General features: G+C 47.4%; 1 protein-coding gene across 6 annotated transcripts in view; it reads left to right on the top strand.

The window, feature by feature from the left end:
- Positions 1–22,602, top strand: part of SLCO3A1 (solute carrier organic anion transporter family member 3A1) — a 300,076-nt gene extending 277,474 nt beyond the window's left edge. For 4 of the 6 annotated variants that reach the window (XM_032842350.1, XM_032842349.1, XM_032842353.1 and 1 more), the window contains exon 10: positions 13,309–13,757. In XM_032842350.1, coding sequence (XP_032698241.1) covers positions 13,309–13,688 — 380 coding nt within the window. In that variant the 3' untranslated portion in view covers positions 13,689–13,757. Of the gene's footprint in view, positions 1–13,308; positions 13,758–22,065 lie in introns of those variants that run through there. The other 2 variants (XM_032842354.1, XM_032842355.1) reach the window with 1 other exon arrangement.
- Positions 22,603–26,186: the final 3,584 nt, after the last annotated feature.

Raw genomic sequence — 26,186 nt, 5'->3', positions numbered from 1 at the left:
TGCAGAGTATAAAGAAAGAGGGTAGGACCCAGAAGTGAATGTGAGATTTTTTTTCTTGTTGCTTTAAACGCCAGTGGAAAGGAATTGATAGAACAGAAGCAGGGACGGTAGTGGCAAAGGTCTGTGTGGCTCAGGGAGCTTCCCCCACAGTCCTGGAGCAGAAGTGGGAACGTGGTTGGTAGTGTCAATGGCAGGTGTGCTAGAAAGAAGGTGGGGCAGAGAAACTAAGGATGATGGCCAAAGTGGGGTTAAATGGTGGATCAAGGTTGTAGGCAGGATCAGGGAGACAGGACAAAGCCCAGGGTGTGGCACAGCCAGAGAGGAAAGGACGTAAAGGACTTTGACCTTAAGAAAGAGTTGATGAAAGGCTAGGATGAGGAACTGCACGTCCATGGAGAAGTCAGCCGGGACAGTGGCAAAAGTTGAGTGGGGAGAGAAGGACACTGACCTAAGTCAGTAAATCCAGAGTAAACGGAATGTTCTACTCATAGCAGAATTGCTGATGCATTCAAATCTGTCCTCCTTCGTCCTTCTGCAAATGTCCTGATCACTGCTTTTCTGAGTATTGGCAAACCAACTGCTTGAAGGTCTGGTCCACAATCTTGCCCCTGGGGTCTAGTGCATGCTGTGGGTGTTACACCAAGTGAAATTAATGGAAACAGATATGCACTGAGGTCTTGCTACGTCCAGAAAGAAGATAAAAATATGCAGGAGCCAGTATCCTGCCTCCATGGGGCTCCAAGTAGGAGAACGAAGCAAATAGCAGGGATATATAGGGCTGGATAGATAGGTCTGGACCTTGAATTTCAAGGGGGAAAAATATTTTACTTGGTTAAGTAGTTGCCAGTGGGGAGCAAATGACAGATAAAGATGGGAAAGTGGAAATGCATTCGAAGTTCTGATTTAGGGAGATCTGCCTGGGAGTAAGGTGGTTCTGCAGGTGCGGTATTAGGAAGCGAAGGGAGAGCAGCAAACCAGGGCATAGCAGTGGAACAGTAAAAAGGCAAGGACAGGTGCAAGCGCGTGGTGGCGGTAACATCTATTGAAACCCCCCACAGTCGACTAGAGGAAAGCATGAGAGAACCACAGAAACGCAAGGGGAAGCAGAGGATTTCAGTCTTACCCTCCATCAGTTGTCTCAAGGGTATTGTCAGGACTGGGCTGGCCGTCAGACTCTCCTCCCACAGATGCCCGCTCTCAGTTTTCAGAGCACCCGCTAAGAAAAAGCACGGAGAACATCAGTCTCCGGGTGCACCTCTGAACCCACGTGTCTTTTAAGCAAACCATCCCTGTGTCTTGAGTGATTCAGGAGCTACTCCAGGAGCAGCACATCTGGGAAACTCCAGGCAGGCGAAAGAAATGAGCGCTTTGGCAGAAGACAGCACAGCATGCCAGAAGCTGTAGTGGAGAAACCACTTCCCCCAGCTGTGGGCTGGTCTGGGGTGGGAGTGCGATGGCCCCTCCCACTCACGTATGCATCTGTTTGCTAATTCAGCAAACATAATGATGTGTCCGACATCCTGACGTACACCCATCACCCAAGATCCACTCCTTACCTGTGCTAAGGTGGTGCTGCATTTTCACCATGGACCCCTCTGAAGGTAGGCCCAGATGGCTTTGGGTTCCCACCCCCTCTGCCATTCCGGATTGGGAGGCTTTTGGGAGGTTATTTAAGCTCTTTGAGCCTTAGTGACTTTAACAAGGAGCCCAGGAATGAAGTGAGAACAAAGTAGCACCACCCAACGTCCCAGATTTAAGAAAAGGGAATATCAAGTACCCAGGGGCCATGCTGGCCGGTGCCAATAGTCCAGTCGCATCCTTGGCATTGCTGAAGCAAAGAGAATCTTTTTTCCGCCAGCCCTCCCAGTAGGATGTGTGCTGGACGTGACCGTAATTCTATTAGGCTGAAGAGGGATTCTGCGGTGCCTTCAAGTCTTGGCTGGTAAGATGCAGAAGAATGGGTAGATTTTTTTGAAATGTAAATGGCAGTCATTTTCAGCTTCTATTTTGTCTCCAAAAGGTATGTGAACTTATTTTTCTTACAAAAACCTTTAAGCTCACCTTTAAAGTTTAGACCAAAGTATAAATAGGCCCAACTTTTTCAACCAGGGGACTGAATTAAATAGCCAAAATAAAAGACCTTGGGGTTTAATCTCTGTTAATAGATTTCAGGAAAACAGAGACCATTTCCTTGAACAGTAGTGCAATTTATTTGCATTGAAACATATATATGGCAGCTGTTTGGGCCAGAGTGTAATAGGAAGTAAGACTTAATCCCTTTCATAGTCTCTGTAGTAGCACGGAGTGTCCAGATACCTCCCCGACATGCAGCGGGTTCCCGGCCTCCCAGTGACGGGACACTGGTCCATGCCCACTCCGTCTGTGAGCTCCTTCCTCCCCAAGAGACATAGGGAGAAGGGAAGGCAAGAGGGAGAGGATGCCGCCGCAGCCTCCAGGAAGGACCGTGTTCTAAAACACAGTTTCTAAAATACTGCACCGTTATCACCCTCCCTCCGTATTCTTCAGGAACTGGAGGGTGTAACGGTATGAAGGTACCCAGAGCAGCAGGATCGCTAATTTACACCATATCCACTGGGCTTCCCTTCTGGAAGCAGCTGATTGTCCTCCACACTGGACTTATTCTTACGGCATGAAGGATTCTTGCCAGTCAGGGTCATTCTCAGAGTCTTAGCTTGAAGAATGTTCTGCAGCTCTTTGGCTAGAGAGGATGCTGTCAAGGGGCCACGTTTCCAGGTAGCCAAAAAGCAGAAAAGGAACCAGGTCTGTTAAGAGCCTGCTCCACGAGGGCCTCTCAGAAATGTGGTCTCATGTAATCTGTATGAAAGCCCCCTACCAGAAGTTATTTTGTGCCTGTTTTAATAAACAATGCAACTGAGATTCAATGCAGTTGAGTGACTTCCCAGGGTCACAGGCTCTCACGTGGCAGAGTCGGAATCCAGAGTCTGTCTGCAGTCCCTAAGCTCTCATGGCCTCCACACCACCAAGAAACCTGCAGGCGTGAGCTCCGTGCTTGAAAGAAAGGCACCTTTCAGCTCTGTCCTGAAAGTGCCAGTAGAGCTGCCTGAGATGTTCTCCAAAATACTGAGTTTGCTTACAAAACAGTCTTGCAACCTTCTCAATGCATTAAGATTCTGCACTTTGCAAAGATCAGAACCTCCTTGTGCCCGTGTTTCCCCCTCCGTACCTTGCGAATATCAGAACGCTTCTGTGTTTTGCCTTGGAAAGCTTCAGAGCCAGCCCTCGGCCAGCCACCGATTCCCAGGAGCTTAGCGGGAGGGTAAATAAGATGTTTTCTATAGCCCTGGAAATCCCTGATAAGAGGCCTAAAATCTTCTCTTCAAATCAACAAACTTTGAATTAGTAAGGAGATTATTGGGTTTGGAGTTTGGAAATGTCAAGCCTGGGACAAATAAGTAGTCTCCCCCAGCTTCAGTTTCTCTGCATATAAAATAGGGGGTGTTACAGGGTTACGGAGGGGGCTTATGATATACAGAGAGGACCGCCCCACACAGTGCTCGGGAGAGGGGGTAGTTAATAGAGTCATTACTGTGTTAACAGTGAAAGTTACTTACCAGCATAAATGGGTTCATTCAGGAATAACAGAATTGCAATTTAGGACATACAAGCTACTTACGAAACCCGCAGGCAAATCCCATTGTAAACAAAGGAGAGGAACTTTACTGAGAAAAGAGGAGGAGATTGGGCGGGGTTGTTTTCAAGGAAAGCACGAGTCCAGCATGACGATGGGTCCTCAGTGGCTGAGTTGCTGCGACGGTGGATTTCTTAAAGGAGATTCAGTGTCCTTGGTTCCCTCTTTATGACCATAATTGATGATTCTTCTGCTGGGGCCTGTGATTGACCCTGTGAGTGGTATGCCTTCTTAGTCTATCTTCCCCACCCCATTTCAGTGAGGTATTCCTTTGTTTCTGCATTTTCGCCTTTTGATCAAGCTCTTTCTCCAGAAGCATCTCTAAGCAAGAGTCAGGTTTTCATAGTTCTGTGGCCTTTTTTTCCCTCATGGCCCGTGGGGGTGGGGACCTTGTGCAGATGGGAAATCTACTGCGGTCATCCCATTCAAGTAACAAGGACAGGTAGCAGGAGAAGTCTCAGGCAGTGAGTGGAGAATCGTGTCCTTACTGGATACAGTGTTTTTACAAAGGTTTGAGAGGCAGTAAGTACAGAAATCAAAAGGAACATGACCATTCCAGATTGCGTGATGAGGTTTTAAAATAAGATCCTAAACCAGAAAGGAGCCATCTGAAACTACTTTTTGGCCCTCACTCCAGCTTAGGGAAGGGAAGTCCCACTTCAGAGACAAACCCCAGAGTCATATATCTCTCCTGGGAGTCCCTCAAAGCTCTCATGAGAACAGAACAGCGGACACCTCCGGGTCCCCCCTGAAGAATTCACCATGTGCATGTTAGAAGCTACACTTCATGTATAAACACAAGCAATCACTGGTGAACTTTTGGCAAAACAGCGAAATTTCAAAGACGTTTAAAAGCAGCATCATTATCTCAAAACAAGTGCCAGAACTCAGAGATGTTACTAATAATACAGTGAAGTTGAACATCCAGACACTGTAAATTTTGAGTAAGACTCTAGAGTCCGTTAATTTCCAAATGAAAAAGACAGACTTTGTCGAGCCTGGAAACTTCTCACAGGCCTGGCCCATGGATCCCTTCAGATGTTGTCTGCTTCGGTGCCAGGAAATCTTTTGTTTCAGGTCACCAGATGGGGTGCAAGCCCAGTCAGGGTTTGGTGCTCTCTTTGGAGGAGTCCTGTGAATCCAGGAATCTGTTCTCTGGCATTTGGCTGCACAGTGTTGGTTAATCAGTGCGAGGTTGAAGAGAATCTTCCTGGAGGGGTCTTTTCCAACAGACCAAAGGTTGGGTTTGCAAAGGGGCGATGTTCAAGGTCTTCATCTCCCAGGAGGGCACACTGAAAAGATTGTTCCACTGAAGCATGGCTGTTTTTATAGAAGCAGTTAGGCCTTTACAGTACTGAAGTGTATCTTACCAACATTGGGCCAGCATGTTACCAAACTCAAGCTGGGCTTCTGGTCGCTCAAGAGGCCAATAGTCCAAGAGACGAGTTTGTGATCGGAAAGGAACATAAGCTTTATTCAGGAGGCTGACCACATGGGAAGAAGGCAGTCTCTTGTCCAAAAGGCAACTCTGAGGTTTCTACCTGGTGCTGAAGTTTCCAAAGTTCAGGGTCATCAGCAAAGGGAATGCAGTGGCCTGTGATATTTTTCAGTCACGGGCAGATGCGATGCTGCTGGCTGCAGATGTTCTGTCCATGCTCAGGGAGCTGGGTCCTGTTTTGTGATGTGCAAGAGTACTGTGGTCTATGGGGTCAAGGCCAGTGGTCTGCAAATCTCCAAGTCAGTTAGTTCTGCTAAAATCAAGGGACTTAAGTCAGCAAGGAGGAGGAGCACACTTACCTCTCAGGTTAACACACTCCTTAAGACCAGCTAGAGTGCTCTTACAAAAGGAGGCAGGAACCAAGCACACTGGACATCCTGTGACTATCCCGGTAGGGGTGGAGCTGAGATTTAGAAAGCGAAAAGCAATGCTTTCAAGCCAAGGTTTTGGGAGAGCTCCAGATTTTGCCAGTGGAATGTTCCTAGCACCATTAGTCCATTCACGAAACCCTGAGGATTGAGGGTGGGACGCACAATGAGAGTATCCTACAACTCGCCAAACAAGGCAGACATTCAAAGCACCTGACTAGTAAAATGGGGTCCCCGATCACTATGAAGGTCCAGAGGAGTTCCCCAGGTGGGAATCATTTCTAACAGAATTTTAGCCACAGAGGAGGCAGTGGCCTGTAAGGGAAAGCTTCAGTCCAGTGAGGTAACGTACAAAACCATGACTAAAACTTTATGAAACTCCTCTGCAAACCTCAAATGGCCCGTTAGGTGATTTAAAGTGCCCTACAGCAATGGAAACAGGTTTCCCTGCATCGTTATTTTGGACAGAGGGGTGGGGTGTCAAGTGAAGCACACGCATTGTCGGCCTTCTTAATATTTCCTCACCAATATTGGTTCATACACGCTATCATTTTGTCAGCAGACCAATGGTTTAATACGGGTGCAGTTGTAAGTAGTGGGAATTTTAGAATTTCTGGTAGGGCCGAGTTAGTTGGTCTGAAGCAGAGCTCTCTTTTTGGTTATTTTGTTATTTTGCAATTATTATTATGTTATTATTGTTATTTTGCAATTATTAGATCTCTAATACTGTTTTTCCTTCTCTGGGGCCTATGGCCGGTCATCTCCGGTCAATTTTAACAAATGATCATTTATGAGACCATCCCTTTGGCCCATGACAGAGGTTTGGCTATTGGTTTCCTTACGAGCAGCCCTTTTGTAGAAATATTAGCAAGGTGCTTTCCTTTGACCTCTAGGGAGTCCAGTCTGGAATGCCCAGGAGCCTTAATAATGTTCCAAAGCTGTGAGCTACCCCAAAGGCAAACTGGACTGTCAGTTTGAATGTTCGTGGTTTCACCCTGGGCTGAGCCACGAGCATGAATGGATGTGTAACTCAGATCAAGGGACTGCCTCAGTGACTTCAAAAAGAGTTGCAATGACCTACCTATCCTATTTACCCCCAACTCTTGATTTCCGCTCAGGTCGTGATCTCAGGGTCATGAGATCCTGGGTATGGAGGCTGCTGACGATTCTCTCTCGTTCTTCCTCTGCTTCTCGCCCCCTGCTCGTGTACATGCACACGTGTGTGGGTGTGGTTGTGCTCTCTCCAAAAAAAGAAAAAAAAAAAAGGTTAAGAAAGGGAGCAAAAAAGGAAATCCTCTCTTGTAACAAACATCATCCAAATCAACTTGTGAGGCTTGTGAAAAGTTCTCTGTTGTAACCCCTGGGGCATTCCCGACTAGGTATAATCAGAAACATCATTCACTCTCTTTATCAACTGGAATGCTGAAAAAAACGCACTGCACAGACCAACTACAGTGAAAATTTCCTTTGAGTGGGAATAGCTACCAATGGCGTATGGGGGTTGGGAATTACCCGGTACCGAAGGATAGTAATCTTATTGATTGCTTCGAGGTCATGGTCGAACTTCCATCCTCAGCCACTGGGTTTTCTCGTGAGTAAAATAGGGATATTACAGAGACTAGTTCAGGGGCTAATAAAGCCTTGGGCCCTGTAATCTACTATTATGGGCTTGATGCCTTGAAGGGTTTCCTTATAGGGTATTGATTACTTCTGGAGAGAGGTTTTGAGGGGTCTGTTTGAATCTTGATGGGAGGTATACTGTGGATCCTGCCAGTATCAATGGAACATCTTGCCCGTAAAAAGGGTGTTAGCTGGGACGCCTGGGTGGCTCAGTTGGTTAAGCGGCTGCCTTCGGCTCAGGTCATGATCCCAGCGTCCTGGGATCGAGTCCCACGTCAGGCTCCCTGCTCCTCCCTCTGCCTCTGCCTGCCACTCTGTCTGCCTGTGCTCACTCTCTCTGACAAATAAAATCTTAAAAAAAAAAAAAAAAAAGGGTGGTAGCTGATCCAATAGAGACAAATGATGGGTGTCCCCAGACTCAGCCATGATGCAGGCAGAGTAGGAACAAACACTAGATGCCCAAGGGTCGTTCAATTCACCTGGTTGGCTATTTTGATTACTACGGTCAGGTTCTTTAGGAAAAAGAAATTCTGGCATGATATTTTTCTAAGAAATCTGAACCTGGTAAGTAAATAAGGAGGAAAGGGTGAGTATCGGTGGGCCTGAGCAGGGGGGAGTAGGTCCAGAGATGGGAAGCTGTTGAGGATTATTAAAGATTCCCCACTATTTGAACTGGTTTCGTACCTGAGGTAGGGGCTTGAGCGATAAGAATTTAGCTCTGGGGTCAATAAGACGAATTCATTCCCAGTCTGGAGACTGGTTTCTCTGAGCTCATGCAGAAAGAGGATTGGGAAGAGCCCCACCACTGGGAATTAAGAGGACATCACGAAGGCTGGACAGAAGGCTGCAGGTGCCTACAGCCCTTGTTTGTTGGCCCATGGTCCTGTCCCTAGTAATAGCAGAAATCAGGGAAGGGTTGGTTTTGTTCAGGGGTGTTGATTTGCCAGCATTGAAAATTAAGGATTTTAGTACTTTCTTTTAGGTAACTCATCTATGGTACAAGTGAGCTGATTTGCCAAATTGAATCTGGGGTGGGCAGTTTCCTGTTCCATCCTGGTCCTTTTAACTAAAGAAGAAATACCGGGGCACCTGGGTGGCTCAGTCGGTTGAGTATCCAACTCTTGGCTTTGGCTCGGGTCATCATCTCAGGGCCCGGTGTCGGGCTCCGTGCTGAGTAGGGAGAATCTTCAGATTCTCGCTCTCAAAAAGATAAAAGAAAGAAAATACCGTGTACAGAACAGTAACAATGAGTTGAGTTCAGTGCTCCCTGGCTGGATTCTACATTTAAAGGAAGACCAGAATGTTCTTTAAAAACAATTTGGAGTTGACTGTAATAGTCATGAACAAGTTCAACAGGCTTTTGTGTGCAAACCTGAATTTTGTTCCAATCAACGGGCTTAGGAAAATCTACTGTAATTGCTCGGCAAAGCTTTCCAGAGAGTGTTCTAGCATCCTGCCAAAAGTTAGGGGTCTGTTTTCTCTAAATCCCCTTCAGGTTATTCCCATTGGGCTAGTTTCATCCATTGCTTGGCCAGGCCCTCACCGACAAGCCTGTGGACTAATAAATCCGAGAAACCAGGTTAGTAAATGGGAATAATTCTGTTAAGTTCTTGAGCAAACCTTATGGGGCTCCTCAGTCACTTTGGGAAAGTCTTTAAGGATGGCTCACAATTTGGCTTTATTCCAGGGAACATAAGAAATGTGGGGCTTATTTGGATGCTCCGAGACTTAACTTTAAAGACGTCTGGGAGAGGAGGGAGAAGTTCCTTCAGAGGGAAAGGGAAGTTGAGAGAAAGGATTAACGTGGGGCAGGGTAGAGGAGATGCAGAGCAGTTACAGGAAAATGGCATCAGAGGTTGGACCTGAGCCGGCGGCTGCCCTCCATCTTGAGACAAAGAGAACAGGGAAGGGGAAGAGTGGCCTCCGTCGCCCTTTTTTCTTTGTTTGTCTTAGCTAATATAAATTTCAGGTTCCTGATAACGTTTGGAAGCTTCAAAATACCAGTCAAGACAGGCTTCCCCTTCAGTTGATAATTTTACAGCCAGGCCTGCCCAATCCATTTTGAGAAGAGTCGATTTAGGAAGATGGAAGTTTCCATCAAGTTCCAGTGACTTTTGGTTAAGTTGGCCCATTTCGTTAGAAATATGCATGAAGGGGGTCGGCCGTTCTTAAACATAAAACCAGTTGGGGTCTCAGGGGGAGGGCACCCCCCTGAAGCATTTTGAGGGCTGGGACCCCGTTTCTTAGAGATGTATTCTCTAGAGAAACAAAAATGTCCTAAACACGGTTTTTCAACAGGAATAACCTGATTCCAAAAGGAATCCTACCAAAGACCAAAATGAGTACTCTCAGAAAGAAGAAAGCCTTAAAACAGATCCCGAATAAAGACTGGAGAGCTCCAAACTCAGAACAGAGCTTGAAATCCAGGAGAAAACTTACGTACCTGCAAAGGCTAAGCTCAGCAGGAAAGCAGCTCGCTTGGCTCCCGGACACCAGCACCAGTTTACTCACAGAGCTGTTGTAGGTCTTCCCTGGATCCCACTCTGATCACTAAAATAATGTGGACGTTAAAAGTAAAAGCCCATTATTTTACCAGAAAAAAAGGGGGGGCGTGTTTGAGAATAACAGAATTGCAATTCGGGGCATGTAAGCTACAGCAAAACCATAGGCGAGTCCTGCCGTAGAGGAGAGGAGGTTAACTTTCTGGAGGAGGAAGAGGACCTCGGAAGGGTCCTGAGTGAAAGTTCATTGGAGAAAAAGAGCAAGAGTTCAGGGTGATGGAGAACAGGTTCTCACTGGCTGAGTTTCCGGGTAGTCCATTTCTTGTAGGAGATGCAACGTACGTCTTTCCCTGCTGGGGTCTGTAATGGACAGTTCTGTTGTATGGCTTCCCCCTTCTGTCCTCCCTACTCCATTTTAATAAGGTTTCCTTTCAGTAACTTCTGCCATTGTAAAGGAGTCTCCCGTTGGCGTCTGGGACGGCCCAAGCATTTATTTGACCCACTTGAGTGATAAACAGAATGATGAGTGGCCGCATGTGAGAATTAGCCGTAGGTGGGACTCCCTCGTGTGACTAATCAGGTGAGTGCTGGGATGACCGCTAAGGAAAGAGATGCAGTCTGTTCTTCCTCGCTGGTACCCTCAGCACACCTGATAACCAGAGCTCCCCTTTGGGAAAGAATTTTAATTCATTTTTTTTTTTTTTTAGATTTTATTTATTTATTTGACAGAGATCACAAGTAGGCAGAGGGAGGGAGGGGGAAGCAGGCTCCCCGCGGAGCAGAAAACCCGATGCGGGGCTTGATCCCAGGACCCTGAGATCATGACCTGAGCTGAAGGCAGAGTCTTAACCCACTGAGCCACCCAGGCGCCCCTGGGGAAGAATTTTAAGTCACTATAAAGGAGAAGGTGAATTGGGTAGAAAAGCCAGTATTTTTTTTTTTTCTCAGATCTAAAAGGAACCTCATAAAGGTTATACTTAAAGTATGAAACCCAGAGTTTCAATAGTTACCCCGAATCGTATAGCTTGAATCAGAGAACAGGAGCTCTGGCCACGTGGGAGGACCGGACCTGTGCACGAACACGAATTTGTACGGGTGCTCACCTTGACCCTGTCCTAGCAGGTGATATGAGCTCCACTTTAAAGATCAAGGAACTGAACCACCAAGAGATGAAGCGACTCACCTCGAGGCTTTCGACTCAAGTTAAAGTTCCTTCTTGTCTCTCACAAAGGCTCTCCAAAATACGAAAAACTTTTTAGGCACTTAGCTTTCTAATTTCTGTTTGAAGGCTTTTTCTGACTCCTTCCAGGGCTGCGTCATCTGGTAATGGGGCTTGACAGTAGGCAGGATAAAAATTGACACGGCTAGCACAAAGAAGGATGCCCTACTTTAATGATAACACAATATTTTTAAAACCCTCGCACAGATACGTGAAGGAGTTACATAGTGGCATTTTAGAGGGCTATTTTGGTCGGAGCAAGTATTAAAGAATGACTTCTTTATATTGCAAATTTCCTCCCATGTGCTGAAAATAGGACCGGGTTTGCCTGCAATTCTTCCAGCCCCTTTGCATTGGGGGCGGTGGGGGGGCGGGGTGCGCAAGGCACCCCTGTGCTGTCAGTCACTTCCCATGGCAGAGCTGTTGTCAGCTGCTGTCCGTCTTAGCAACTCATCGCCTGGTGATGGGCAAGCTAGGACCAAGGGACCTCAAGAGAAGAAAGAGGAGGGAGGAGCACTTGAGGGCTATCACCAACTCCTAAAACGCAGAGAAATCGGTGAATGGGTTCAAACGATCCCCAGGCCATAGGAACAGCCACATCTGTCCCATTTTCCCCAATCTATCAGTTTTCATTGGCTCCATATCTCCATTTCTTTACCTACATAATGTGGAATGTGACTTCGTTTCTCGTGTGTGGTCGTTAGGACAGTCCAGTGGGCTCATGTTCAGTTAAATGAAGGGCATTTGTGGGAGGGACTGGGAGAATGCCCAGTGGTTGGCGAGGAAGGCCTCAGACACCGTGGGGCAGAGAACCCTGGGATGAGGACTTTACCTCCAGTGGACCCAAGCTGACCTACAAGCTGAAAAGAGGGAACAGCTAAAATTCCTTTTCTGGGGTTTCTCTCCAGGCTCACAAGGGGCAGAGCTGGGCAGGGGTAAGGCTGGACTAAGGGCTGAGGCGCCCGGGGACCCGGGAGCTCTGCACCCCCCTCATCAGCACTGATGGGGTAGTGCAGTTCCCTTACACCCATTCCAGGCCCATTGTTAGAACCAAGAAAGTGCTGTTTCCCTCCCTGGCTGCCCTCGGAGGGCCCCTCAGAAGGGAGGGACACAGCCTATATAACACAGGTGTTCTAATTCTGGTGACTGTGAATGGACTTAAGGGGTCCACGAACCACCTGAAACATGAGTGTCATTTTGCGGGTTGATCTAGATCCTTAGTCCAGCAAAATGCATCTCATCACATCAGATTCTCAGAGGGGACCTTCCTTGATAAAACGTGGGAACTCTGACCCTCCAGGGCTGGCCCCGGAAAGAACACTCCGGATCGCAGGCCACCCCAGCGCTGGGATCTCGGATCTGTTGCCACCTGCTTCCAGTGATCCCCGTTCTGCTTTTAAGGTCTCTCCCTGGATACGATTGGCACCACGTTCTGGCCTTAGGGATCCTTTTTTTGTGAGGCAGTTAATTTGTATTAATGAACCCTCCATTGATTTCCCATAGTGCAGATGAAATGCTCCCCCTCCCCCCGACCAGGGGATGTTTTCCCAAACCTGATGACCTGGCCACACACCAAACATTCCAGTTTAATTCTTCTAGGATAAATGGGCAGCCAGGACAGATCACCTTTGAGCTTGGACAAGGGCAAGACACACCGACGTGAACGAAGGAGACTAGTTTTTACCTCTCTGCCACTTTTGATCACTGGTTGAAAGTGCTTGGAATGTTCTCTAGTGAAGGTTTTAAAACCAGTTTCCAGCTCAGAATGAAAGGATTCAATGCAGTGGGAACGTCAAGGGGACGGGAAATTGTTAGCATGCAGGCATTTTTCATCCTAAATGATACATGTGTACACGCATGTGCATGCATAACATACGAGGACACGCGTGTGTGTGTGTGTGTAGACACAAGGTAAAGCGTACTCATGTTCCACTTTGGGTCCCTTCTGGTCCTGGCTCCCTCTACTCACACAACCTTAGAAGGGCCACCCCAGAACACGATACGCCGAGTACAGTCCCTGCTTCCGTTTCTGTCTAGGAGGATGCACTGCTTCCACACCAGGAATGGTCCCTTCCGGGAAGACCGGCTTTTGCTTCTCAAAAGAGTAGCAGCCACCATTCCTTTTGTCTAGTGTGTTCCAGGCACCCTTCTAAAGGCTTTCTGGGGCTTCCTTTGGTCAGTCTTTCAAGCAATCTCAGCAGGAGTGATAGGATCCCCATTTTGCAGATGTGAAAACAGAGGCCCAGGGGGCTTCAAGACCGTGCACAGGTGAAGGCCGAGCTGGGGTTCAGACTCAAGTCTTCCCAGCCCCGTGCCCTGGAGCCCCCTGGGGGGTTGGGGGGTTCCTATAGAGCGAAGCGCGGTGCCTGCGTGCGGACAGTGGGGAGACCAGCCTGCGGAGCCCGAGACTGACGTGTCCTTCCCCCTCGCAGGCTTCATCCCCCCTCCCCTCATCTTCGGGGCCGGCATCGACTCCACCTGCCTCTTCTGGAGCACGTTCTGCGGGGAGCAAGGCGCCTGTGTCCTGTACGACAACGTGGCCTACAGATACCTGTATGTCAGCATCGCCATCGTGCTGAAGTCGTCCGCCTTCGTCCTCTACACGACCACGTGGCAGTGCCTGCGGAAAAACTATAAACGCTACATCAAAAACCACGAGGGCGGGCTGAGCACCAGTGAGTTCTTTGCCTCTACTCTGACCCTAGACAATCTGGGGAGGGACCCTGTGCCCGCAAGCCAGACCCATAGGACAAAATTTATCTATAACCTTGAAGATCATGAGTGGTGTGAAAACATGGAGTCCGTTTTATAGTGATGGAAGGAGGTTGAACTCTGTATTAGTAATCCAAGGGTCATTTTTCCTAGGAAAAAACAAAAAAAGCAAAAAAAAAAAACCAAACTCCATACAGAGACACACACACACACACACACAAACACACACAACACGACCTTTGTCCTTTTAAAATCAGAGCCAGACAGAATTCAGAATAAGGAGAGCGTGGGATCGTGTGTCTGACGTCCAAACCTGCTGGGGCCCAGAGTCTACTCTTTGAAGGCACCTCGTGCTTTTTCGGGATGCCAACAGCTGCAAGCAACAGGCACTGCTAAATTCAGGGAACCGTGGTGGCCAGCTCGGAGGATGGACGTTTCTGGATATTCATACACATACAAAGTTTTTTAAAAGTCTACTACACATCACAAGTTGGCAACATTGCCAGGATAAGCACTAGGGACACACACCCCATGCCACCTGCCCCCTCCACACGAGGGTGGGGAGCGTGCAAGGCGAGGAGCGGGTGCCCCCTCCTCTAACTCTCGCAATATGGGTCACAGTGTAGACGACTCACCCAGTCTGCCTGTGGTTCAAGGCCCCAGAGTTCTCTCAGTGATGCTAATGGGTGATCCGTGCTGGAGTCTCTAATTGGCACCTCTCACCAGCTCCATGTTCATGTTCAAGACTGAGGGCCCGAGGGGGGAGCCAAGTGTGGGGGGCCAGCACCTCATCTCCCCCCACCGCAGCACCCCCCAGCCCCGCAGAGTGACCTCAGGAAGCAGTGGGCCTCGCCTGGCTATGACTGACTTTGCTCAGAGCCGGTGAAACCCACACAGTCCAAGTCATTTGCTTACATTTGCCAAACATTTTGCCATTTTTAAAGAAAAAAAAATGCAATGCATATGAATTTCAAACTGTTGTATGTATAATCCTCTAATACTATTTTTAACCACTTCTAAAATCCGTGTTAACCCTTCAATCACTAACAGTTCTCTAGGCTGAGTTTATGACGCTGGTTGGTTTTTCCTTTCCTTTTTTTAATGCACCAAAAATATAATGTGATTCAAGGGATGCAATTAATCTATTGTAGTTTTTTATCGTTTTATCCTCATTTGGATATTCTGCAAAAACAAGAATATACCATGTGCTACGAGAAGGGGAAAAAAAAAAAAAACGCTTGAGAAAGAGTGTCTATGCAGCCTGCCTTTAAAAGAATCACATTTGAGACAACAGGGGATAATGTGATGAATTGCAAATTTGCCTTCTGGCTTTATTCCCCGTGATTCAGTGATCACTGTCATGGGAAGCCCTTTTATATTCATGTTTCACATTCCAAGAGGCGTTCTTTTCAGCTCATGGAGGAGACACGCTTAGATTTGGGCTGTGTGGATGGGTGCGGTGCTTCTGGGGATAGGCAAGAGAAGGGATGATCCCCTAGCACGAGCTGTCAAGCCGTTTGTGGGGTCTGTGATGGTAAATAGACCCACGGGGTCGTGGAAGGCACCGCATGTCCAATGCATTAAAATGTCACTGTTTTTAGGGTCGGTCTTGAACGAAGAGACCTCAGTCTGTGTTTTGGGCGTGGCTAACGCTCCAGCAGCTAGCAGGCAAACCTCATTGTTTGGGAGGGGAATTGGGGGAAAAGCTCTTGGGAGTCAGCGGTACCAGCCTCCTAAGGCCATTCCCGTAAGGGGACAGAGCTTATGGGAGAGCCCGCACGCGCACACACGTGGCCCAGTAAACGTTCCTTTTGTGTTTCCTCGGTGACCTTGGTCCAGGCCCCTCATGGCCCTGAGAAAGATCTCAAGGGTTGTTGGTTGGTTGGCCTTTTTGCCTGAGACCCAGATGTGCAGTTCCCCTGGAGGGCAACCAAAGAATCAGGAATGAAAAGAGTGGGGAGAAGAACGGCTGTTGTGCCCAATTTCTCACACACACTGTAAATGGGGCAGTTCGTGCGACAGTCGGAAACTAGAGAAAGCCCCACCGAGCAAGGACGACTCAAAGAGAAGCTTGTGTCGTGGTGCGGGGCCACCGTGATCAGCTGCCTGGGACAGGATGCTTCCAAAACCACCCTTCTGTGTGTTTACTTTTAGTCCATCCCTGTCCGTGAACATGGGGACACTCATCAGTATGTTAACTAGTAAGAGGCGGGATTGTTCTTGAACCAATTCATAAAATATGTATACTTTGTCATTCCTAAGGCTTTGAAACTGTTCTGTACAGGTCTGGGGTGAGTTTTGTTTTGAAATGTGTTGCTCATAGGTCACTGCCTTCTGCGTAGCTCTCCAAACTCAGTACACACACGCTGAGCCCCGCTGACCTCGTGTTCTCACGGGGCCGTTGGCTTTAAAAAGAAAGTTTTTTTGAAAACGGTTTGCAGTTTGGATTTTTTTTCCCCCTGAGATTTTAGGACGAAGGAGATGTTGAGATGAAAAAGGAAAACACCTCCGGGGCTCAGTTTTGTCAGCAACGGGATCTGAACTTAAAGTCCCCCATCGCAAGATGGCCGTAAAGCACGACGTGTCCCCTTTTAGAGTTTTAACGTTTCTCCTCCTGCAGAACAGGAAACCTAGCCTGGTGTTGGGCTTTTCCTTTTGTGCTACAAAGAACCATTGTACGTACAACGTTAGTTCTAGCCTCTTGGTCATATATTTGGTTTTCAGAGGTATTTTGAATGAAAAGATTTCCTGGCCAGAGCTCCATTGGACTTAGAGAAAACAAAAATGTAAGGGATAGAATAAACCTAGAAGGTGAACACCAGCTTCTCTCTCTCTCTCCTGCTCCAAACTCCTCCCCCATCTTAGTCAAACGTGCCCAGAGATGAATGAAAAAGCCTCCCTTAGCTGCAACTTATGACAGAGGTTTTTAACGTCTACATGTAGACCAAGAAGCTTTTTTGACTGATATTATTCCTGCACATGAAGTCAACACATTTCGTAAAAGTAGATGTCTCTCTGGGACATCTGGGTGTTTGGAGGCCACTGTCAGGGACGACCAGCAGCCTGGCCCTCTCCTTCACACTTCCACGGAGGAAGGCTGAGAAGCATCAAGGCACACTGGGGCCATCGCCACTCCAGAAGGCCACAGCACGTGGGCTTTTCTCACAGCTAATGAAGGAGCAAGAGAGGCCTCCTCTCCCAGTCCCCCCGTAAGGAGTTTGCTGGTAGTACTTAGCAGCCCAACTAATAAGGGGAAGCCAAGAGCTAAGGAATCCTTTGACAGGCTTGTTAAGGTCTTCCAAACAGGAAGGAGTGTGCCTCTCCATAAAAATCTTTTCTTTCTCAACCACCTTACAGTACAATAGCTTCCTCTAGAGAGGATGTTTTTAAAAATTAGGCCTATACATTTTAAAGTGGTGTCTCTACATTTAAATCCCTGATTTAATCCACTTCCCTGTCTTCAGGGATGACCTAGTGTTTCCCCTCACTCAGGCATGGCGAGATTTCCCATCCCTTCCCCCATGGAAAGCTGCCACTCCAGAAGGCTGCCTCACGCAGGCTTTCCTCTCAGCTAATGAAGGAGCAATAGAGGTCCTCTGAGGTGACCTGCCGAATTGTTCCATACAGGGGCTCCCGGCCAGTCCCTGGGAATGACCACCCCACCACCCCGGAGGAATTTTCTCAGGAAACAGGTTCAACCCGGTCGCTAATGGATTATCTTCCACACTTCGAGAGCAGGCCATTCACTGAGGAACATGTGAAATGGAGAAAATAAAACGCACGCGTGTGTGTATGTATATACACACACACTCACAGAGAAACCCACTGAGGAAAAGTCACTGTTGGCTTCCAGGAGCCTGCGAGGCTGGTTTTCTTGCTGCGTGCTGTTCAGGTCCTTACAAGGGTGATCTCTTCTCCACCCAGTCAGGCCTGCCAGAGCCGTACTGTACTGGGCAGCATTAAAGCAATAAAGGTCAGTGTCGAGAAATCATACAGTCGAGCAGAGGGAGAAGGGGGACAGGAGAAACTTCTCTTACGGTCTTGGTGGAGTTCCCCTCGAGCGTTGTGTGTGTATTTGGTGTGGTTTGATTTAGAGGAAGGGAGAAAACCGGGATTTGCTGTCTTGTGCTGTTCTTCTCTGCCCATTTTGATGGTTTCGGGAGAAAGTTCCAGACACACAGTAGGGGCTTGATTGCTGAGTTCATGCTGCTGCTCTCTCCCTCAGCCTTCTCTCGGCCATGAGCTGTGTTTTCCTTTACGTCACAACCCAGGCCAAATACTTAAGAGGTGCCACGTTTTCCAAGAGAAGGTGCTAGTGAAAATTAAGTCCAGCCTGGAAAATCTGTGTGGAACATAAACCACCGTCCTTCGCTTCCTCCCTCTGCCCTTCCTCCTTGTTCGTTATAGCATTGCTTCCAACTCAGTCCGCGTCGTTGAGTTCTGAACAGTGCAAGGACCTAACCTCTTGGAGCAACTTGCCCTAAATGATAGCCTTCAAACCCAGCCCCCTGGGGGATTATGGCTGCTCATGAATAAACCTGTAAAACTGAAGGATCCCCAACCGGTAGAATATGCAAGAAGATACTTTTTGTTCAGATGCCTCTTATGGGGGCCTGTTGCCCAGGGTAACACATGGAAACTACCTTGCCTGGCCACAGCCACCTACCCTCGCCTCCCTGTTCTCAAATTTGTAGGGGATATCAGAGTGCTTGGTCATCATGGCAGAAAGGACAACAGCTAAAAGGCCTAAGATGGAAAATTCCAAAAAGCAAAGATCTATACCTCAGAGGTCTGTGACTGCCCTGGACGCAGGGACAGAACTCCTTCTTCTTAGAGATCAGGCACGTGGTAGCATGATTTCCCTTTGTAGGGTTAGTTTCATCTGGGGATGTGCTGTATGAGCTTGACCGTTTCTAAACATGTATTTATTCATTCATTCCTTGATTAAGATTCTGGACCAGCTACAAAGATGAAAAAGACATGCTCCCATCCTCCAAGAGCTCACAGTTCCATGAGCCAGACAGACCTGAACACACACAAAAGCAATAGAATAACAATATTAAGAGCCCAGCTCTGACTGGGCCCAAGGAGGGCGGACTGGTGGTGATGGGAAGTTCATCCTCCTGGATTCGGGAATGAGGAAGGTTTAGGGGGGGTGGGGCATGGTCTAGAACCAAGAACTAAAGAGCAGTGGGGGTCTTCCAGAAAGATGGGGCAGGAGGTCCGCTCTCCTGAGAAGAACAAGTGGACAGACTTTCTGTAAAAGCCTAGGTGATAAACATTTTAAGGCTTTGAGAAGCATATGGTGTCTGTCACAGCCACTCAACTCTGTTGTAGCGGGAGAGCAGCTCATGTATAAACAAACGCATGAGCTGTATCCCAATAAAGCTTTATTTACAAAGACAGTGGCCAAGGGCAGGAGTGTGCTGAGTTCTGAAGTAGCACCACATGTTTGGGGGGAGGGTGGGTTTCCAGCAGCTAAGACTGCTCTAGCCTGGGCCAGGTCATGTGCTGGAGGGGGCCTGCAGCCAGCTGTCCATCAGCCCTGACGTTACTCCCTGATGTTACTTACAGGAGTCTAAGGCAGGTATCCCATTTTCCAAGAATGAGGTAAGTAGCCATGACTGGCAGGGTTTACAACAGAGGCAACATCATCTCTCTCTCTATAGGGGACTTTGAGCTGCAGCTCCTTTCAGCTCCGATACTGCATAGTTCTGCCACAGTAACTGTCCTGTTTTCTTAAGTGGTGAAATGGGTATGGGGGAGGAAATAGAGGAATGAGTTTAAATCCAAATAGTATTTCACATCCCTTCCCACCAACACGAAACATTGGCACTAATACACCAGGTGGAGTAATCGGTAAACACTAATAAAAACTAATAATAATAGTACCTAACATTTACCGAGCACTTACTGTGAACCAGCTTCTTACACATAGGAGCTCATTTAATCTCAACAATAGCCCTGTGAGGCAGGAACTGTTACTAGCATCAGTGTACAGTAGAGGAAAAGGAGGCAGGGAAGGCTTCCAGAATTGGCTCAAGGCCACGAAGCAGAGCTGGGATTCCAACCCAGGTCTGTGTGAATCCAAAGCCCGTGATCTTAGGTTTACAGGTACCCCACGCCTACTGAGCAAGAAGTGAGACCTCCCTCTCCACCCATAGGGACTGCTTCCTCCGGAGGACTCGGGCTCAAATGGACTGTGGGTCCTACCCACTCTCACATGCCTAATATAACCAGCAGGACACCACGACAGCTGCCTTCTGGGGACTTCTTCCTGTGTTGTTCTGGGTCTTAACCACAGAGCCCAGTGATCAATTTCTATGAGGTATCCTACCAGAATCCGACAGTAACAGGAAACAGGAGACTCCTCTGATACATTTTCTGACACATCAGAGAGACATTCCTCAGTGCCGGTCATCAGTTTCAGTGGGGACACCTGGGAGCACAGGCACCGCCATGTTCCTCAGCATCAACCCCAGAATTTTGGCTCTGGCCCAGGGCCTTCAGACATACCAATGCCGGCCACTGGTTGGATAGGTCTTACCCTATTATCAGATACTAGGGACTTGTAGGAACAGACTTTCTAGAGGTTTCTATTTTTGCATTAATGACTCAGGCCAACAATTAGTAGTTGATGTTTGGCATAAAATTATGAATATTTTTCCATAAGGCAAAGTGATTGTGTTGTTCTTCTAGAAGCAAATAGAATGGTAAATTTTCTGGAGGTTTAAACATTCTGTAGGTTGACATCTTACCATTAAATCCCCCAAAATAATGTTTTTCTTAAATTCATGCTAATTTAATAAAATTCATGCTAACTTAATAGAAGAGAGCTGTCACAGTGATAGGTTTGTCAAAACTGTTCAATTTTATCATCCAAGGTCAGAAGATGAATGGGAAGTACGCAGTGTAGGAAGTTGCATTACAGAAGGAACCCAAGCAAGACATAGGTTAGTCCAGCACCTCAAAGGGGGAAGGGGTTGGGGGGCTCACCTGTAAGAGCCTGCTACCTACATGCCAGGTGTCATAGGCACAGTCCCAGGCAATGCACCCAAGCAGCTTTACAGCAGTTAAAGGTAAGTCTCATTTCTTCCACTTTTACAGATCAGTTAACTAGTTTACTGAAGGCTCCCAAGGTCACACAGATAGAAAGCCCACCAGGAACCAATGCCAGGTCTGTCTGACTCCTGAACCAGTGCTCTACTACACCACGTCATCACCAACTCAAGAGCACAGATCTGCCTCTTAGGAAGCTCCGATGCCAGCAGGGCATCTCCTCTTGGGAAAACCCCCCCACAGAAATCTATATTTTATAGAGAAATGAGCCAAGAGCCGGAGGTGAGACCTCTGCAAAATTTTGCCTACGGGCACAGGAATCAAAAATGAAAAACTTTTTTACCTTAGTAATTAAACATCAAAGACCTTTAAACACACCCCTCCTTCCTTCTTCCACCTTAGCCACATCGGTAGAAGTGTCCTGGCCACTCATCATCCCCTATCTTGCTCATTCTGGACACAAGAACCAGCTCCAACTTTCGCTTCTGTCCTACACTGCCCAGCTCCCAGTTCCCCAGGCTTCCAGCAGAACCCGCCCCCCACCAAGACCACAAGAACTTGATCCTCACGGAAGTTGAGGAAGGATGCTCTGAATTGCTCTGAACACAGGGGCTGCCTCCTATAAGCCAGATCTCAGCTGCAAAATCCTGAGGAAAAGAGTGACATTTCCCCGCTGTCACCTTTTTCTGTCACCGGGTCAGAGTCTAAAGAGGACAAATAAATGAGTGGGGACTTGTAGGTCTCCACTGTGCCTATCACTGAACAGCAGAGCCTCACGTCATGCTCAGTGAGACCTAACCCAGCTCGTAAATCATCCCAGGGACTAGCTGGGTTTTTAATGTCTTTTAGACGAAGCCACAACATCTCTTTTGGAAGGGTGGCATAGGCTCAAAAACCTTGCCCCAGTGAGGAGATTGTTTGACGCAGTGTGTGGTGCATCCTGTGGCTGGAAAGAAAAGTGTCCAGAATGCTGGAGGAGAAAGCATGACATTAGATACAGGCGGGTGCTCTCCGGCACTCAGCCACACCGCCAGCAGGCCTTGCAGTGACACTTGGTGTCCCAGAACACAGGGCCTGTCCCTGGTGACTTACAGAAGATGAGGACAAGTTAATGACTGGGATACGTCTTACTCATTCCCAGAGAAGAAACCTCTAGCAGAGTGTTGGTATAGATACCTAGAAAAATGTGCTTCTCAGAAAGACATGGCCTTCACAGAGGTCTCTGGGCTTAAAATCTGGCTCCTTGGGGTTACATGGAGCAAAACCCAGTATTTCCTTGCATGACTTCTGCTCTTGTCCATTCTACTGGAAAGCCCTGATGGTATTATATAAGCCTTAAAAAAAAAAAAAATAGTAGGAAAACCAGAAAAGACCGATCTCTTTTTCCTCTTGGCTCTTCTTCCCTCCTCCCTTTTTAGGCACAGAGTACCAAGACATTGAGACTGAGAAAACCTGCCCCGAGTCACATTCACCTTCAGAAGACTCCTTTGTGAGAAGCTGAGGGCCTGGCCCTCATCCTCCTCCTCCAGAGAACAGCCCGCCACTATCCACAGACCTCACAGGCCTGACTTAGCGTGCTCTGCCCTGCCCAAGAACCCAAGGGTCCCTGTGTGGATTATCCGGCCAGCGAGTGGTCCTTTGAGGCCCCCAGCACAGGCCTGTGATGAGGACTGAGGAGGTTGTCTGTGGTCAGGAATCCTCCAAACCCTTGCAGTAGGCAATTTTCCTGGGTTGCTAAAGAGTAATGTTGACCAGGTGTGCAAATTACCTTTGGCCTATCCCTCCCTTGGTTCCTGTGGGGAGGACCTGCTGACACGCTTTAGAAACCCCCCTCTCCAGAATGCTTCTCTGATGGAAGGCTCCAACAGCTCTTCCCAAATCAGCCAAGGCTGGATTACAACGGGGTGAGGGTGCGGGGGTGGTAAAAATGACCCTGTTTCACAGAAGGGATGGGGGGAAGAAAAAAAAAAAAAAAAAAAAGCACATACTCAATAGATTTTGAGTGTGGGATTCTGTATTTTTGCAGCTTATATTTTCCAGATGAGCAGTTTAGAAATATGTGATGTAAAGTACACACTGTACATTTGCTGAAAATTATATTAAAAGCACTATTTTAATTCTTTCTCTGTCTCATGCTGTAATCTCTTATCTTTCTCTCTTGTGTTTTGGGGTAGAATGATCTTCAAAGAGTCTTTGGGGGAGTGTTCCTGGCTGTAGATGTTCTATATTTGTGGGCTTTGAGTCATTCAAAAGAGCATGGGCTTTGGAGCCAAAATAGTTCCTGGCTTCAAATCCTCAACCCAGCGTTTGATGCTGATGTGGCATTGAGCGAGCAAGCCAACTCCGCCAAGCCTCAATATTGACATCTGCTTTATACAGTTGTGATAAGACATAAATGAGGTCATGCGTGGAGGCACCAAGCTCCAGCACAGAATGGTCGATTGGTAAATGGGAATGATTCACTGCCACCCCAGCTCTGGCTGGAGTGAGGTGCTCCACAGCCCTGACACAGCTCTGTTGCTACATTTTCTGGTCCTGCGCTGTCATTGTCTGGTTTTCCTTTCTGGTCCTCCTACTGGGAGAGCAGGGAATGGCTTCCTTTCAGGACCAGCCTACTAGTATTTGGTAGATGCTCAGTAGATGAGCGAATGAATGAATAACAAACGGTCTCAGACACACCAACCTGGGGGGCTTTGACTTCTGTCCCACTCTGCAGAGCCAACAGCAGTATTTGTCTTCCTTCCTCTGGGTCCACAGACCGTCCCTCCCACCACCTCACCCCATGGATGGGGCTCCAGTTGTCTTCCTAGTCTTTGCCAGGCCTCTTCGTGATTGGCTACTTTCTCCTCCACCATCCTGAGTCCGCTGGCTGGACTCCTACCACATATGGATAGGTTGGTCAGGTTGATGTCAGCCACTGACTTTCATCAGACATTCATGACATTACTCGCCAGAATGGAGCTCCAGAAACCGGTGTTTGCATTCTGTCTTCTGGGCAAGAGACAGGATGGCCCCACTCCTCATATGGGGCTAGCCTGGTCACTGACCCACTTTTTTCATATCCCCTTCCAGCCTGGGTCTTGCCCTAGACAGCTTCATCCTTTGTAGGTGAACTCACCCGAAATCAAATCTTGTCGAGCTAATATTACTGGGAGACTTTACTCGCCTCAGCCTTACGTTGTCTTTTTGCAAGAGGGTCAATGGACTCACAAAAGAGTATGCTTGGGCTAGTTATCTTCTCTGAGGCCTGATTACCCAGCACACTGGCGCCTCAAGGACTCTTTTTTAGCCTGGTCCTGCTATTTATGGGATTGTTTATTGTTTGCAAGGCAACATGATTTATTCTCTCTGGCGTAAAGATCCCAAGAAAATGCAATTTTAACATTCTCCTTCCCGATGCAGAAAGATGCTGAAGCAGCTGAAAAATTGGTTACTGGTTCCCCCCGGGAGCAGGGCTTCATTTGCCCTGGAAATTCAGCGGGAGGCAGAAGGAAGCAAGGGAAGGCTATTGCTTATGGCGTTCATGCTTTCAGTCCAGAATTTCACATTTGTGTTGCATCTATAGTCCAATTTCTTTTCTCTTGCTACCTTTCCTCCCATAAAGGTGGTCAATTTTTGGAAACTTACTCTTCATCTATTTTATCTTAACTTCACAAAGACCTATTGTTGCTTTTTTGGAATCAAGAGATTCATCCTTCCATATATAAGCAGATCCGTAAGAGATCTGGTCACAGAGATTGCTCAGCCAACTCAGGGAAAATTGACAAGTTAAACTCATATCCAGCTCTCGGCAATGTCCTCTCAGCCACCATGGCCAACAGGGCTTTAAACTCCGTATGCATGTGGTTCATCTTGATCCATATCTGAAAATCCAACTTGACCCTTTTCTCAGTCTTTGGGAAAGGGTTAGTCATGCACCCAAGCATGGCTCACCCAAGATAAAAACAGGCTGCTTCTGTACCCTCAAATATGGATTCAAAACCACCAGTATACCCACTTTACAAAGAACCTTTTTTCTTTTTAGGCTTTGCTACTTCAGGAACTACTGCTACGGAACTATTTCTGTAACTCCGCAGAGAAAGGTCTTTAGTTAACACATGGGGCAGAAACTAACTTTTGCTTTCCAGAATGCACTTTTGAAAGTATCATAAGTTTCCTGAGTCCCAGTGTTCCCAAGTGTGAAATGCACAAATATACATTTATTGGATCCCCCAAAGGAGGGGTTTTCAGAATGTCAAGGGTGTTTGAATGGGAAATCCCCCCTCTCTTCTATTCCTCATGAAGGAATTAAGCGGTGAAATAAAAAAGGCGATGAGCTCAGAGCTCAAAGGCAGAGTGACAAATGCATGAATTCATTTGACCAGCAATATAGGAAATAGGATCAGGGGCTCAACCCTGCAGGACAGAAGCCACTGGCCTCCTTTGTAAAGGACACATTGTCTATGATGTTCCTCTCCATCACTTGTCACTTAGAACTTCGCCACAACCCACAGGAGCAATTGAAATGATCTTCCCGACACAATGGAAGTGGGAAAGCTTTATGCCCAGCATAGCAGTGGGCGCCTTTCTTCATCCAGATTCTTAACTAACCCTCATGCCTAGTCTTCCATTTCTTTGGGGTGTTCTGTACTGAGGCATCTATATTTTCATAGTAATTCAGTGCTTGATAAACAGTTACAAAATAAAGAAGAAAAAGAAGAACCCAAAGAAGAAGAAGAACCCAAAGACAATGATTATTATTTCAGTTTTTGTTAAAATAATCATGGCTTAGGTCTTCAAGTTGTATGCAAATGAATAGACATTACAACACAATGTGAGAAAAGGAGACCTATATGTCTTGGGCAGGACGTTGGAGATCAGACATCAACTGTCCCTGTAATCATATAGCCATACAAGTGCCATATGTAATCATAGAGCACTTGAATTCTATAGCACCGTCAATCATTTCTTCAGATGGTATCAGCAGATCAATCCCCCCCAAACTGGAGGCAGCTACTGGGGAGGAGAGCCACAGAACTCAGACCCACACTGAGGGGAGGACAGGACCAACAAACACTTACAGGCTCTTACTCTCAGTAGGTCCCACCCTGTCCTTCGTGACATCTGAGGCTCCCTGGGAATCTAGTGCTGGGGAAAAAGGTAAGTGTTTCCTCCACGCATTCCATATTTCTAACTGAGGTATGTGAGGTTAAAGCAAGGCCATGATTTTTAACTAGTATGGACAAGACTGTGAGGTCTCCTGTGCCCAGGAGACCCTCCACAGCTGGAGCAGTAGGACAACAGGATGGAAAGAGCAGATACCAAGTTTGCCTCTCAGCTCGACTACTTACTAGCCTTGCCAGGTCACAAGTCAAGTCACTGCTCTGAACCTGTCTTTGCATGGCTCAGAGGTGAGAAAGTTTCAGCCTGCTTGGCAGAGATGTCAGCAGAATCCATGTATGTGCAGCCCAGAGTCCCAGTGAGACTCAAGAAGTAATGAGTTTCATTGAGAGGTCTTATCCTTGACCATCTAAATACAAACCCCCTTCTATTTACCAAT

This window comes from Lontra canadensis, unplaced genomic scaffold (assembly GCF_010015895.1).
Source record: "Lontra canadensis isolate GAN:19392208 unplaced genomic scaffold, GSC_riverotter_1.0 scaffold128, whole genome shotgun sequence".
Classification (NCBI taxonomy): Eukaryota; Metazoa; Chordata; class Mammalia; order Carnivora; family Mustelidae; genus Lontra; species Lontra canadensis.
Note: the sequence above shows the minus strand (reverse complement) of the source record. Positions and strands in the feature narration are given on the sequence as shown.